Source organism: Phragmites australis, chromosome 12 (assembly GCF_958298935.1).
Source record: "Phragmites australis chromosome 12, lpPhrAust1.1, whole genome shotgun sequence".
In the NCBI taxonomy this organism is placed as follows: Eukaryota; Viridiplantae; Streptophyta; class Magnoliopsida; order Poales; family Poaceae; genus Phragmites; species Phragmites australis.
Window position 1 is genome coordinate 5,910,477 of NC_084932.1, and position 16,112 is coordinate 5,926,588.

Below are 16,112 nucleotides of genomic sequence, written 5' to 3' on the forward strand. Positions count from 1 at the left end.
AGTATTTCGGATAAATTTTAAGTTATACATTAACATGGCTATCCTCAGGTTACAAGGATTGGGATCAACAATAACATGGTAAGGATAAATGCAACAAGATAGGTTCTACTCAATCCTGACATCGACTGGCTAAACATGCATATACGACACATAGCAATAACTAACAGATTGATCAACAATTCACCAAAATATAGGAGAAATATGATAAATGCTTGCCTTGGTGCTTTGCTTCACAAACAAGATCAACCATAAAACCTTCTCAAGAAAACCCGTCACTCTCTGGTTTGTCGATCACTAAAAGAGAGAAAAATTGCATCGCTATAAGCATGACGATATGCTATAATTATGAAATCATTTGTAAAATAAAATTTGAAATGATTAGATTAGAAAGGATCCAAACATCACATGGGATAAACTAAGTGGTATGTGTTCTGGTTGGTTGGTGGTCAGACCGTGGGAGGTGGCGGTCAGACCGTGAGGATTAGACATAGACGAATTCGGTACTGAGTAAACCTGGTAGTTAGACCACAGGGTCTGGCAGTCAGATCGACCAAGTGCCAGCATGACTCCTGATTAGGGAGTCTGATTCCAAAAACTAGCCAACCAAGTCCAACCCGACGGTCAGACAGCTAGGCCTGGCCGGCAACACCTCGGTGAGGATGTCAGCGAAGGCTTCGGTGATGCCTTCGACCAAGAAGGGTACCAAAACACTTTACAAGACTAGGGGGTGTTTCTTGGGTGGTTTGGGCGACATGCACGGGGCTAAAAACTTGGCTCCATGGATCGGCATCCATAGCTAAGCGGAGCTCGGTCCTATGGCTTTGGGGAGTGGGGAAAACAAGGGGGGAAACGAGGGGAAAGGAGTTGGGGAGCTTCACCTTGGTGTGGGGAAGCTTTCTTGGAGGTTAGCTAGCTTCGGGGAAGCTCCAATACGGAGATCGACTCCGGGATGCTCCGACTGGCCTAGAGGTGGAAGAAGAGCAAAAGCTACTCGGAGTCCACCAAGTAGACCCTCATATTCGGCTACGTTATTTGTGGCCTGGCAATCAATCTACAAAGCATATTGCAGGCTTTCTCCTATTAGAGAGATCAGTATTATCCCATCCTCAACGCCTTGAAGCATTAGCGACCCGTCGAAAAATAGAGTCCATGCATTTGATAAGTTGCCGCGGTTATCCTGGGGTTGATCGAGTTCTGTCTATTCATCAACGAAGTCGGTGAGTACTTGCGACTTGATTGCTATTTGAGGCATGAAGAAGATGTTAAATTCCCCAAGTTCAACAGACCACTTGGCGATTCAGCCGATTGCATCTCTGTTGTGCAGATCTCACCGAGTGGGAACATTAATGGTACAGTGATCTTGTGAGCCTGGAAGTAGTGTTGGAACTTGCGAGAGGCCATCATTACAGCATACAATAGCTTATGTAATTGTAGGTAGCGTTCTTTAGGACCATGGAGCACTTCACTAATATAGTACACCAGTCGCTGACTTTTCTCTCATTTGTCTTGCACATCTCTTTCGACCACCTATACCTCACTTACAGCACGTGGCCGGTCACAATGTATAAGAATAGATCTTCATTATGGTTGGGAGCAATTAGCACAGTGGAGAAGAAAGATACCTCTTTAGATTTTTGAATGCCTCGTCTGCCTCTTTTGACCACTCAAACTTGTCATGTTGTTGTAATAGCCTGAAGAAGGGAAGTCCTCGATCTTTGAGTTGGGAAATAAAATGGCTAAGAGCTGCCATGCGCCCAGTTAGTCTTTGAACTTCTTGCACTAACCCAGGAGGTTGCATCTCTTCGATAGCTTTATTCTTCTCAGGATTGACTTTGATCCCTCGGTAGGACACCAAGTAACCAAGTAGTTTCCCTGCATCGACTCGAAATACACACTTCTTCGGGTTTACCATGACTCGATTCTTGCACAAGTTGTTGAATGTCTCTTGTAGGTCGAAGATGAGGTCTTCCTTCTTTTTGGTTTTGATAACGAGATCATCAATGTAGGCTTCGACATTCCAGTCGATTTGGTCGTAGAGTGTTATCTGCATTCCCTGTTGGTACCCAGAGCCACAGGGCCCTACATGTTTGTTGGATCATCATCATGGTTACCCAGACCGTCACCCCCATCTCCGATGGCGAAGACTTCTCGGGGGTAACCTCCGCTAGAGGAAGTGTCTGGATCCATCATGGATTTTTCATCAGATTTCTCTAGATTGGTGTCTTGACAATCATGTTGTCAGAAGCTACGGGGGAGGGTACCGGCTTGTGGTGAATAGGGAATTCACCATTGTCTTGGTAGCCGAGTGATTCGAACTCGATGTCATGATCCTTGGCGCACCGATCCATAAATCGACTTACCTCATCACTGGAGTCATCATAGGAGAGTTCCTCACCGAAGTCCACCTGATCGATCACTGGTTTGTCGGTAGGAGGGGTAAAGTTGTCGTAGAACTCCTCATCTGAAAAACCAGTCTTCGGTGCTGATGTAGTTGATGGCATATTTTGTGTAGAATCTTCAACGCCTATTGTTATGATCCCCACGAACAGCGCCAGCTGTCGACGATTAGTGAACTGTCGATCTTACGAATTTGTAGAATAGATGGGGGATGCTTTGATTAAATGAATCATAGGAAAACACAGAGGGGTTTTTATACAGGTTTGGGTCTCCCTTAGGATAATAACTCTACATCTTGTTTGACTTGTATCAAATAGAGCCTGTTACAACGGGGGGTGTGGCTAGCCTAGATGGATCTAAACCTAGTCGGCAACTTCCTTGCTCGGCTTGTTCTGGTTGCAATGGCTTGTATTTGCTTGTAATAGATCTCAATGGCCTCGTCCTCCGTAGGGGCCCAGGCTTCGTGTATATATGGGAGTGTCGTATGTCCTAGAGTCTTCCTTCCATTCTTGGAGATCAAATTCCCTGTTTACGAGATACCCTGGGCTCCTACGGGTGATTTCCTTTCATCTAGGGATCCCCTTCCCGGAGATAGAGATATACCCCAAAAATTACGGGAAACCTTGGGATACCCGGATATGGTAGTTACCCAATAGTCATCGTCATTGTGGATTACGGGATGAGGTGACATGCATGAAGATCAAGAAGGCTTGCACCGGATGAAAGCAAGTCGATGCCACAATTTGGCAAGTGTTGAAGATGGCTTGGCGGTTTGGCCTCAAAACAACACATGTTAAGAATGGAGATGCACGTGAGCACCATCATAAAGCTTGCGTTGAAGTGAAGCAAAGTGAAGAAAGGGTTGGGAGCTACCGATGAAGGGTCAATGAGATATACGAGAATGCCCTTATGAAGGGGTAGGTCTACATGCTGAGTTGATTGTATTTCTGAGATGTCCAAAATTACTCTAAATAAACAAGGATCTAGTTGTTCAGGCCTCTTGAGAATCCATTCAGATTTGTGCCTCATGGTTTTAGTGAAGTGGAGATAAAGAGAGAAAGAAAGCGAGATATGTGTTCTAGTGTTCAAGTCTGAATCACTCTTGTACTCAAAACATAAGAGGGAGGGAGGGTGGTGCCCTCTTGATTTCTCCTGGTGTGAAGCTCTCCAATGATTAAATGGGTTGCAAGCTTAGTGATGTATTTTCATTCCTTTCTCCATCTTCCTGGCTCTATTTTTAAGTGTGCATGTGATTGCCACCCTTTCTTGTCAAAGTTTCTTTGGATTTTATGAGCTCTTATGTTGAGCGATGATGCGGATGTTTATCTCTTTGTGACCTAGTTGTATACCCATGTGCTCTTGAAGTGGAAGTGAGTTTTTTTTTTCGATTTTGGTTGTTTTGGTGAAAATCTCGTTTTTCCTTGAAGCTGAGGTTTTGGTGATGTTTTTGTGGTGGTTCCGACAGCAATGACATGTGAGAATGTTCCCAAAATACTTGGTCTCAAGATCCCCCTCATGAGCCCCTCAAAATCCATATTGCTCGGTTTTGTTGATTTTCTTTCCTCTTCTTCAAGTTTTCTAAAAAAAAACTCTAAACTTTCTTGAGTTTTTGGCTGAATTTTTGTTAGAAGGTTCACCTAACTTATATATTACTCCCACCAAATTTCTTGATATTTATTTGTAGTTGGTTTGAATTGGTTTTAAGATTTTTGCCTTTAAGCCAGACCCAATCTTGCTTCTGCATATTGGAAAACTATTTACATTTAGGGGAGATATCTATACAAAAAAAAATCAATATGTATTAGCAAGTCGTCCAATTACTGCACTTGTCGGTCTACCACCCAAGTATTTTAACCAACAAGAAAATCATCTTAAGAAAAACGTATTTACTACAGCACAGTCGACTGAAATCGCCCATGATTTCAGTCGACGTGTTCTCACTAGAGTTTAGGGGAGGGTGTTTTCACCGGCGGGTCTCTGGTGAGCCTCCATGGCTGCCGGGCTTAGAAATATGTTTGGGGTAGGCAGGTCAGCCAGGCGGCGGTGGCGTGCAAGACAACAGGGCCGCGGGCTGCTGGAGATGCCGGCCGTAGGCGGCGGAAAGACAACCGGTGGGCGGGGCTAGGGCGGGGGCATCACCGGCCGAGGGGTTAGCGCGGCGGGGGCGGCAGAGGCAAACCCGGCGGCGGGGACGGCGCTCGGACAAGAGTAGGCGGTAGGTGGGGGCCAGCACGCCGATGAGCAAAAATGCGCGCGAGAGAGAGAGATCGTTGAGCGGAAGGAAGAAGAATAGAGTGCATCATCCGATTTCGATCATGCGGTCCACGTGTCGACTAAAATCGATCCATGATTTCAGTCGACTGAAAATCAGTCGCCCCTAAGAAAAATGAGAAACTGTCCATTCATCATAACACACAGTGACCGTGGGATTGGTAACAAAAAAGCATGATCCCCTTGTTCAGGCCGTTTTGATGATCTTTACAAATGTGTATCAGGCTATATAGTCCAAATTGAAACCCAACAATATATTTAATAATTTCTGAGTAATATACAATTACAACAACTTAACCACATGAACAAACTGATCACCCAAACATAAAAAGAAACGAGTAAACCAAAAAGTAAACCAAAAAAAGGAAAAGAAACCCAAGAGATGCCATTTTAAGCTACAAATCACTCTGACATCCGTTGACCACAGCTCACCACAAGCTTATCTGTCACAATATTATTGTGACTGCTTGTTGCTGCAAAACACTTACACATTTATATCACACATCCATTCTACACACGTCAAATTACACACTTAACAACCTACTTATGCATGGTACAAGCCCGTACCATCCATAATTGCACACTTTATCGTATAACTTGACTTAATTAAGAGTAATAAGCGTAATTAGCCTCGCAGCTGGTTCAGACTCCTGCACTGCAAGGTCATATGTCACTTGGTCCTCGCCATTGCTTCGAACCTGGACTCCTTGGCCTGGAACTTCTGCTTGACGTACACCTCCATGTAGTCGCCGAACACGAAGCTCGGGTAGTCGGCGCCGGACGTGCCAGCGGTCTCCGGAGCAATGGTGGCCGGGGCAATGGTGGCCAGGCGCGCAGGGTTGTAGAAGGAGGCGATGGAGCGGCGGTTGCCGTCGCGGGTGGCCAGGATGCGGTGCCACGCGCTCTTATACTGCCCGTTGCTCAGCACCTGTTGATTATCATTACAGCAAATATTTCCTTCGTTAGTTAGGACCTACTTTCAGAGTTAGATGTCAAAAATCAAATAAAACTAACAATTTCAAATGTTAATTCATAAGGAATTCAAAGATCATGCCAAACTCAGCGAAGGCTACCAAATCTTGAGATGACTTCTTTGGCAGATATTTTAATGTAGCAGTAGCCTCTCGTGAGCGCTAAGCGTTAAGCAAAGCACTTGGGCGCCTTAATTCAACTTCTCTATTCTAATGAAGTGCAAACTAATCAACGTGAGCTCCACAAATCCATCGTTCCATTCTATATCGTAATATAATACTGGAAGAATATATTCACCTCGATCTGGTCGCCGGTGTTGATGACGATGGCGTTCTCGAGGGGCTGGACGTCGACCCACCGGCCATCGGGGAGTTGCACCTGCAGGCCGCCGACGCGGTCGTCCTGGAAGAGCAGGATGAGGCCGCCGGCGTCGGTGTGTGCGCGCAGCCCGTCGATCAGGTCTGGCCGCGGGCATGGCGGGTAGTGGCTGACCTTGGTGCCGTAGAAGGGCTCCAAGTCGCCGTCGTTGGTGAAGGCCTTCTTGATGTGCCCCTCCTCCAGCCCCAGCAGCTCTTCCATCACCCCTAGCAGCTTCTCCGCCAGCTTCTTCAGCTCCCTTCGGTAATCCGTCATCGTCTCCCTGCGTTAAAAATTTAAGCTGCTGATGAGAAAACATGGGCAATATACTTCAACAAGCTCGTCCTGGATACAAGAGTCCATGAAGGTGGGACTTCACTTACTTGAAGGTGGGAGGGATGGAAGGCCAAGGCAAGTCGTCATGGAGGGTGAAGATGTCCTCCCAGTCCATGTCCTGGATCTTCCTCGTGGCGAGGCCCTCGCCTTCCATCTCCACAAGCTCGGCGAGGGCCTTCACCGCAGGGTTGGACTCCTTGAACCCCACCTCCCGCAGCTTGTAGCAGTCGCTGCACACCTTCTTCACCCTCTCCAGCAGCTCATCAGGGATGCCGGTATTCACCAGCTGGAAGAACCCCACGTTCTCAAACCCAGCGGCGATGGCCGCCATGGTCTCAGCCCTCTCAGGGCCATCGAGCTTGGAGAAGTCAATTACCGGGACTGCCATCGCCGCTAACACCACACTTCAAGCGCTATCTCCTTGGTGGATTAATTAGCTCCCAACAATGGCTGGAACTTGGAAGGCAGAAGTAGAGGAGAAGAAACGGTGTGGAAGTTGTATGGTGTTGGGGCCTGTGTAGCCCTGACCCTTTTATAGCTGCACTAGCTGGGTGTCAAATGTTCTTTTATTCATAGTCTCTGTGGGAAAGCTCCAATGATCAATCAGGGTAGTGATTTGGGAGTCCTGAAATGGTTTGCAAGCCAACAAAGGCATCATTCTGGCCGGTGTTTACTTTGGTTCTTGCGATGCCTTTTTTATTTTTTATTTATGTCTGATCGATAGCGATTTTGCGTTAATGGGATTAAAGAATGTTTATATGGTCAACGCAGGGGAAGAGAATATTCAACGTGTATAACTACAGCTATTGTAGCTTCAATAATAGGGGCCTAGCTAGCTCGAGCTGTAGGACGGTTAGCTCGTGCAAACCAACTTTGGTTGATTATGAGTAGTACTCGTTTTCTCAGCGGCGAAATGTAAGATTGTGTAATGCAATGCACATAAACAACAAAATGGGCACATATAGTTGTTGCAAGGATTTGTATTTTAGGTAAGTGCAGAAGCTAAACGTTGAAGCAGAAATACAGATCACGGAATAAAAGGGTGTGCGTACTTACTCATAGGTGGCGTTTGGAATTGGATATCGGTTGGGCTAGGGAAAGGGATAGGGATATGGTGATTGAAATTCAATCCTAACCGTCCATCTCTCTTCCACTTTTTATTTTAACCCTCTATTCATTTCTCTTTCCCTATGCCACCCCTCTTTTCCCAGTGGAGTCCATAACTCCATACTCGGTCAAGTTTCATGCATCCATCAACCAAATCATGCATGCAAAATGTTTGACACTACCCATGGAATCCTTCCATGTTCAGCCAAGTTTCATGCATCCACTAGTTTATTTCATAGGTTTAAAGTTTCAGAGTCCGCATCCAGCCAAGTATCATCATTATCATGCGTCGACTAGCTCGTACAAAGTTAGATGCATTGCTCGAAGACCTAGTGCGGTACATACATTGAAGCTCCACGCAAAGTTGAAACCTGAACAAGGGGCATGGCATGAGTTACCATTGGACTCGATCTGGTTATATAGGTTGGTAACGAGCCCGGTGCATGCACCGACCAGCTTTCCCAAAGGGTTAGGATGGCAGCCAGGTGGTACTGCAGGAGGAAGCTTCTACACCACGCTGCATTTTTTTTTTAAAAGGAGACTCACACTCACACAGCTGTACAGGAGCTGCACGAACGCCTTCGGGGGAGTGTCAGGGCTCGAACTCGGATCGCTTCTCCGAGAGCTGCCTCTAGAAACCAGTTGATTCGGCCTGCTGCATAGAATTTTTTTTCCAAAGGATTGATGTCGTGCTGCAAAGGCATATATACTTGGAACATCTTATTTGCCTCTTATTCTTTCCGGGTGAACAGGGAATTATTTGGATCGGTAGTTGCATATAGAAATTGGCCGGGCTTGCGACTTGGCACCCAAACAACGGTGATACATGGTTTCAGGTCTTGCATGCCCATGTGACGGCAGCTGCGAACCACCTTAGAATAACTTCAATCTTCCATCGCATTACCTCTACCGCCCCGGCCTCATGGAAACGATGGAGTTGACCTTTACGAGATGTAGATGCAGACAGGTTTGGCTTCCAAGTCCTCCTACCTGCCTACGCGCAGACACGGCGCCTCCTTCATTCCTTGGCCGTGTTGGGATCAAGGTCTTTTTGCAGTTGCACGCATCCATGCATGCATCTCGTCCTAGCTTGTACTGTTTTTACGTAAACTTTCCCGTTATCCTGGCGACCATACACAGCTGACACATTAACACTTGCAGAGTCTATTGTTAATTAGATAGTCGTTAAAGTTCCAGGCTCGTGGCTTGTTTTTGCTCTACATTTTCAAGGATGTATGAAGTCCCAACTGAGGCTAAGCATTCGAGACTCCAATGCAAGTTGATCTTCACATTTTACACACACATGATACGAGGTGCATTTACTTACACACGCATCATACGAGGTGCATCCACAATAATTGTCATTTACGCCAAATATGGGTGGATGCCTTCTACGAGAATTTGTGTCTAATGCCATTTTATTGTACTTTTCAATTCATACTATTGGGGACTCTTGTTGGCTTTTCATATTCTAAACTTCATAATTTGGGACGGCTGTGTGCACAGTTGGTGCAGAAACCGGAATGAAATTCCCTTCTCCAAAAATGATACGAGATGCATTTAGGGGTGTGTGAGTGTGTGACATGGGGATGAGTAGGCATGTGGTCATCCGTAATAAAAAATAAAGAATTTGTTCTGATGGATGGTGGCAACTCTGAAGTATTATCTCTGTTTTCTTTTAAATGTTATTTTAGCTTTCGGCACATAGAATAAGATTGCAATAAATTCTTTTATATATGACATGTTTACCTCTCTTGATTTCTCTAACATTCAATCAATGACATATAAGCCACCAATCCATCACTCACTGAATTGAAACTTCACTTTCTAATAGACTTTAATATAAGCACTCTAGTAGAACATCACCTTAAAAACCTAAAACGACATTTATTTAAGAACAAAATCAGATTTCTAAAACGACATCTATTTAAGAACGGGAGTAGTAGTTGGATATGGACCTCAGAGGTTAGCCCTGAGAAAACAAGCTTGGCGGGCTGGGCTTGGGTAGTACTCAACCAACCTGACAAGACCTAGGTCAGCCCAAAATGACTTTTCTTGTTTTTCTAGTGTAAAAACGTCGAGCGGCTGGACCCATCCTAGCCTGAAAATTACGGGCCCCACAGGCCTATTGGGCTAGTTCGAGGTCGGGGATCCAAGCCTGAGAGGGCCTTGGGTTCGAGGTAGGGGATCCAAGCCTGAGAGGGCCTTGGCTTTTTGTCGGCCCTACCCATCCTAAAAATAACAGGCCCTAGAGGCCGGTCTAGGTAGGCCTGGGCATGGGGTTCTAAGCCCAAGACATCTAGAGCTTTTTTCAGCCCGGCCCGGGTTTTGCTTGGATACAAAGGTTACTCAACATGTAGCGATTCCAGTCGTCCCTCACCGCCAATGGCGGAGCTTGCACCAAAAATTAGGAGGGGCTGATAGTACATGAGAGATGAATTAAGCAAGGTAAAGGTGGCCACTTTGAAGGTTAATCAACAAAATGACCTAGATATTACTACCACTCTGCCTCTGCCCGCGGCGCCAGACAATTGGACGGCCGCTTTTTTCTTACCAAGGTGGCCTATGCGAGCTGACGCGCCAACCTTCCGTATCGAGGAAACGAATTGCCATTGCTTGCATCGATGATGTCAAGTTCTTTTAAATAACCTAACTTCTTTTTCTTAATATACCAGTATGTAAGATGCAATGGCTAGCTTGTGAAACTATTTATAGGTTAATTCCACCTAGCTAGCAAACTAAAATCCTCGTTCACATTATATTCGAAGGAACATGCCTGATTGAATCAACGGAAACATACAGGGATTCCATCAAACTTCAAACTCGTGTGTAGAGAAAGAAAATTGCCACAGACCGATGTACACCGACCAAAGTACAACTAGCAAATAAGGAAGCACTTCTGTCTACTAATCATTTTTATCAATTAATATGTCTTTAAATTAAGGCCGGCCCATAAGATTGATTAGCTATCCTCTTATGGTTAGCTATACACCAGTAACGTATGAGTGGCCAATCACGCCAGAAACCTTCAACCCATGCATTGCCGACTTCAGATAGTTGACTTTGCTTCGATTAATGTATTACGTTTGACAGGCTGCAGATTTGTTTAACTCTGTCCCTTTCCATTTAGTAGAGCTGTAATTTCTGCCCTGGCAATTTGGCAAAGAAAAATGCCGTCCTGACGACATGATCTTTCCCCCCATTCTTTTAACATGGTTAATGACTTTGTTCATCTGTGACTTGCGAGAGTGCATAAATGAGCTACATAAAAGGGTAGAGAATAACCCTTTAACGCCTAATAAAATAGCATTTAAGAATTGCCTTGATGAAAGGTTAACTCATATGCTAAGAGAAGAAGAGCTCAAATGGTACCAAAGAGCTAAGGTTAAATAGCTACTAAAATGAGATAATAATACAAAATTCTTCCACCCAGTGGCTAATGGTAAAAATAGAAAGACAAGGATATATAAGTTGGAATATGAGGATGGAACCGTTTTTTGGAGAGGTCAACCTTAAAAAATATATCACAAAGTATTACAAAAGCCTTTTTGGCAAACCGAAGAATAATAATTTTGCGACGGATAAATCAATAATTAATTATATCCCTCAAGTGAGTGAAAGCGAAAATAAGATCCTTACCGCCCCGTTCGGAGTGGATGAGGTAAAAAAGGCAATTTTCCAAATGGAGCATAATAAATCTCCAGGTCCTGATAGCTTCCCTACAGAATTTTACCAAGTTTTCTAGGAAACAATCAAAGATGATCTCTTGGCTTTATTCAAAGACTTTCACCAGGGAAATTTATCTATTTTTAGCCTGAAATTCAGTGTTATTACTCTGATTCCTAAAAAGAGTAATGCGCTAAAGATTCAAGAATATCACCCGATGTGCCTCCTTAATGTCAGCTTTAAAATTTTCACTAAAGTTGCTACTAATCGGATAGGTACGGTGGCTGAAAAAATTATTAGTCCCTCTCAAACTGCCTTCATACCTGGTCGAAACATAATGGAAGGAGTAATAATACTCCATGAGACCATTCATGAGTTGTATAGGAAAAAACAAAATGGTGTTCGTGAAAATTGATTTCGAAAAGCATATGATAAAGTTAAATGACCCTTTATCCAACAGGCTTTGAGAATGAAAGGTTTTCAGCACAATGATGTGACTAGATCCAAAGCTTTGTGTCTAGGGGCCATATAGGAATTAAGGTCAATGATGAAGTTGGACCTTATTTTCAAACATAAAAAGGTTTGAGACAAGGAGATCCCTTATCGTCTATCCTTTTAAATATTGTAGCAGATATGCTTACAATATTAATTTCAAGAGCAAAAAAAGATGGGCAAATTATTGGAGTGGTTCCACACCTAGTTGATGATGGCTTAGCTATTCTGCATATACAGATGACACCATCAATTTCATGGATCATAATATCGAGCAAGCAAGAAACATGAAGCTCTTGCTATTTGTGTTTGAACAACTATCTGGGCTTAAGATTAACTTCCATAAAAGTGTGATCTTTTACTACGGGGCTACTAAACAATATGAAGATCAGTACAGACAATTATTTGGATGTGATATTGGTTATTTGCCTTTCAGATATCTTGGCATTCTGATGATTCACAGGAAGCTAAGAAATAGTGATTGGAAGGGGGTCGAAGAAAAGTTTGAAAAGAAACTGAGCAGTTAGAAATGGAAACTTATGTCTGCTGGAGGTCGATTAGTACTTCTAGACTCAGTACTAAGTTGTCTCCCCGTTGTCATGATGTTCTTCTTTGAAATCCCCCGGGTGTGCTTAAAAGACTGGATTATCTTCGGTCTAGATTCTTTTGGCAAGGGGATAACCTTAATAAGAAATACCGCCTAGCTCTATGGGACATCGTTTGCCAACCGAAAGACCGGGGTGGATTAGGCATTACTAATCTCTCGGTCTTGAACATTTGCCTCCTTAGCAAGTGGCTTTTTAGACTGCATAATAAGGATGGGGTTTAGCAAGAAATGCTCAGGAATGAATACCTAGGCGGTAAATCTATCACTTAGGTAGAAGGCAAACTAGGAGATTCTCACTTCTGGTCCAACTAATAAAAGTGAAACATGAGTTTCTCAGATGGGGGACTTTCTAGGTTCAGGATGGATGCCTGACTAGATTCTAGAATGATATCTGGTTGAGAGTTTCCCCTCTGAGTGAACAGCTTTCATTGTTGTATAATGTGTATAGAAGAAAGCAAACTACAGTGGCGGAAGTCATGCGTTCCTTACCGCTAAATCTCTCTTTTCATAGACCTATTATTAGGGATAAAATAATTGCTTGGCATAATATGGTGTCCAAATTGTTATATATCCAGCTATGCAATGGACATGATACCTTTCAATGGGGGTTGCATGAGAATGGATTATTTTCAGTTCATTCTATGTACAATCAAATTTTACTTCTACCAATTTCTGCCGCAGCAAAGGACCTAAGGAAGCTTAAGGTTCCACTCAAGATCAATGTTTTCTTGTGGTACTTATGTAGAGGTGTTATTTTAACCAAGGATAACTTGGCCAAAAGAAATTAGAAAGGTAGCATCAAATGTGGCTTTTGTAATAAGAATGAAAACATTCAACATCTTTTTTTTTTACATCATTTTGCTAGGTCTATTTGGCATATAATCACTACTGCCTTGTGAATAAAGAAACCTAGAAGCATATGTCATATTATGAGAGATTGGCTCAGATCAAGTATAGTTGATAATAGATCGCTCCTAGTAGATGTGACTGCCATCTTTTGGTTCATATGGCTATGCCGTAATGATATTGTCTTTAATAAAAAAAACTACTATGACTATGATGCAGAGAATTTTTAAGGGTACATTTTGATTGCGCTTCTAGAGGCTGTTACAAAAGAAATCGGAAAGGGAGGATATCCTAAAGGCTGGTCACTGTTTGTAGGTAGTGGCAATGCAAATCTTTGTCAAGAATGGATAGTCGCATAATTATAGGCTATGCTTTTAATGCCTCATAATATTTATCTTTTGGTTCTATAATTTTGAAACATTGTAATAATGAACTTGGACTGCATGCATTGAACATGCAAAAAGCTGAAACGTTGTTTCCTTTATCTTAAAAAAAGTGTGTTATAAGGAATAAGATCCCACGATCACAGCGCGTATCACGGTACAGGGCATGCATGCATTTAGCCCAAATTTTGAAACACACAAGGAAAACAATTAACGTCGGCTAGAAATTGGTGTATTATTGCGTGTATCTTTCTGTAACACGTTTTGCCACAAATAAATTAGGTCTCATTTGGAATAAAGGAATTTTTTTCTAATTCCCCATAGGAATCGAACTGTTTTATGTGAAATTGAATGCAAAAGTCCTAATGAGTTGCTACATTCGAAACAATCTCCGGCCTAGGCCATAAAAAATGTGCCTTTCTATTTCTTCCTACGGCAGAGAGCTCAAAGTTTGGGGCTTGAACCATCTGATTTCATGTGAATTTATCTAATCTTACCCAAGTAATGCTTTTTTGTTTGGGATTTAGGTGGCAGTGCTTAATTAGTACTTCTCTGTTTCTTTTTAAGGGTGTATTAGAATTTGATAAAGTCAAACTTTATAAGTCTTGACAAACAATTAGTCAAATATATATGCATGTTTAGTGTTCAAAAGTTGAACCAATAGAATTGTATTTTACAGATATTTTAATATGATATTAATTTGTAGCAATTGATAATATATTATAAGATAAATTAACGGTCAAAGTATATTTGTAAAGATTTTTTTTGAAATCCTAATACACCTAAAAAAGAAACGGAGGGAGTACTAATTTCATATTGACTTTGGTTTTTCTTTTCTTCGTCCGTTCATTTCACCATGCAAATTACCCAACCACGTAACTGATAAGCATGTCACGCCCCTCATATATAGTAACGTGGGTCCTACCAGTGCTCAGAAATCCTTCATTTGGCTGAGTTCTTTGTTTGATTTTCTTTTCGTTCCATTCATGCGTCAGCTCCTGGTTTCCTCTCAAGACACAATGATAAATCCATTGAAAGTCCAAATTGCTAATGACATATTGATTGTTAAAGAGATATATTACTTATTTTATGTTATGGAAGTTACTCATTATTTATTAGTATTATATGTGGTTTAGTATGCTTATACTACTCTCTCTAGTCTAGAATAGATGTTTTTTTAAGAAATTGATTATTTGGGTTTGTAAAAAGATAAAGTTTTAAGAACATTTTCCCCCAAGCACCTCCATTGATTCTTCATTGGTAACCGTATTAACTTCCTCTTGTTTTGTGTGCAACGAGCTCAAGTTATATAGTATTATAAGTACTAGATGGGACATATGCATGTTTTTTAAAAAGAAGTTTTTTTCTTTATTTCCCATTTTTCTCTTTATCCTATGCATAATAAAAACTTTTTATGACGAGTATATTAGTGTATATTTTTTATGTGAGAAATATTAATACTTTTATGTACGTAATGACACTTTTTCGAATATTTAACAGCACACATTCAAGAAAGACAGCTATAGAACCAAGGTAACAGTTATGGTTAACGGGTCATCTGGTAAACTCGATTTTCATCGTGACAAGCTACATATGTGTCTTACTTGCTACAGTATCAACTGGTCAGACCATGCTACACACAATTTCTCGAAATCAGTACTAGCTTGAGATGAAGGCTAGCTTGTGCCTTGTCAACTAAGCTATACAAGCTTAACCTGAATCCACATCAGATTTGTTGGTGTCAATCCTTCCTTGCTGTGCCTTTCAGCTACTCGGTAACTCGGAGACAAAGACATCTATCTCCTCTTGGTGCATGTCAAGGCCGGCAAATTGCGCAATACTTGCTAGTGTACTACTCCATGATCAATGCCGTGTATATGCTGTAGGACTCCTGATTCAGTTATATAATCAAGTAGCTAGTTGATGGGTACTTCGAGGTAAACAACTAGTTAGAGGAAGAAGCCCGTCATATTGTTTAGTCTGCATATCAATCTTATCATATCAGTTCTGAAAGTAGTTGATGTGGAGATTCAGGAAAGATAAGCTTCTGTTGAGACTAGCAGTCTTGGCTCTGAAGTGCCCATGGCAACTACTGGTTGATAGCTCCAAACATCTTGGCAAGAGTAGCATCTTTTCCAGCGCGAAATGGAGTAGAAAGTTTTCAAACACCGATGAATAGAGTGGAAAATCCGAAAAAAATCGAGAGTTCAGCTTGTTTAGTTTAATGGTTATCGTTTGATTATCCTTTTTCAGGAGATCGTGCTGTTTGTTCAGTCTGAACGTAAGAGGAAGCTTGGATTTATTAGTACAGAACACAATTACAAATAAACCATGCCGTTACGAGTGTGGGGCACACTTTTTGAATCTTGGAGAAAGTTGCTTAATTTGCTGTGTTCCTAACAAGAACGGGTTTTTCAGAGGTTTTGACTTAAGTGCCCGAACCTACCAGAACCCAGAAAACCTGAACATTATAGTTGTATTATCTAAGCTTTCCTTCCATTACTAGACAAGCTTAGATAGTAGGCTAACTGTAGCACTCCAAATATTATGTCTGCAGCAGTCATCCAACTAAAGATTTTTTTTTTAAATTTCTTTCCCCCTATTTTGTTGGAAGAACTTGGTAAACAAACCGGCATTATAACCATATGAATGAAGCCTCTACCAAATACAGAGGAACA

The 16,112-nt window shown here is 42.2% G+C and overlaps 1 protein-coding gene across 1 annotated transcript; it reads right to left on the reverse strand.

Annotated features, from left to right (window-relative positions):
- Positions 1–4,907: 4,907 nt before the first annotated feature.
- On the reverse strand, positions 4,908–6,852 carry LOC133886875 (1-aminocyclopropane-1-carboxylate oxidase-like). The gene is made up of 3 exons (XM_062326772.1): positions 6,381–6,852; positions 5,938–6,280; positions 4,908–5,596 (listed from the first exon to the last, which is right to left on the reverse strand). The coding sequence occupies exons 1-3, from the start codon at positions 6,719–6,721 to the stop codon at positions 5,339–5,341; spliced, it is 942 nt and encodes a 313-aa protein (XP_062182756.1). The 5' UTR covers positions 6,722–6,852; the 3' UTR covers positions 4,908–5,338.
- Positions 6,853–16,112: the final 9,260 nt, after the last annotated feature.

Coding starts and splice junctions, on each gene's coding strand:
- LOC133886875 (XM_062326772.1), bottom strand. CDS start 6,721: ATGGCAGTCCCGGTAATTGACTTCTCCAAGCTCGATGGCCCTGAGAGG. Junction 6,281..6,380: donor TCCATCCCTCCCACCTTCAA/GTAAGTGAAGTC, acceptor TTTTTAACGCAG/GGAGACGATGACGGATTACC. Junction 5,597..5,937: donor ACACCGGCGACCAGATCGAG/GTGAATATATTC, acceptor GATAATCAACAG/GTGCTGAGCAACGGGCAGTA.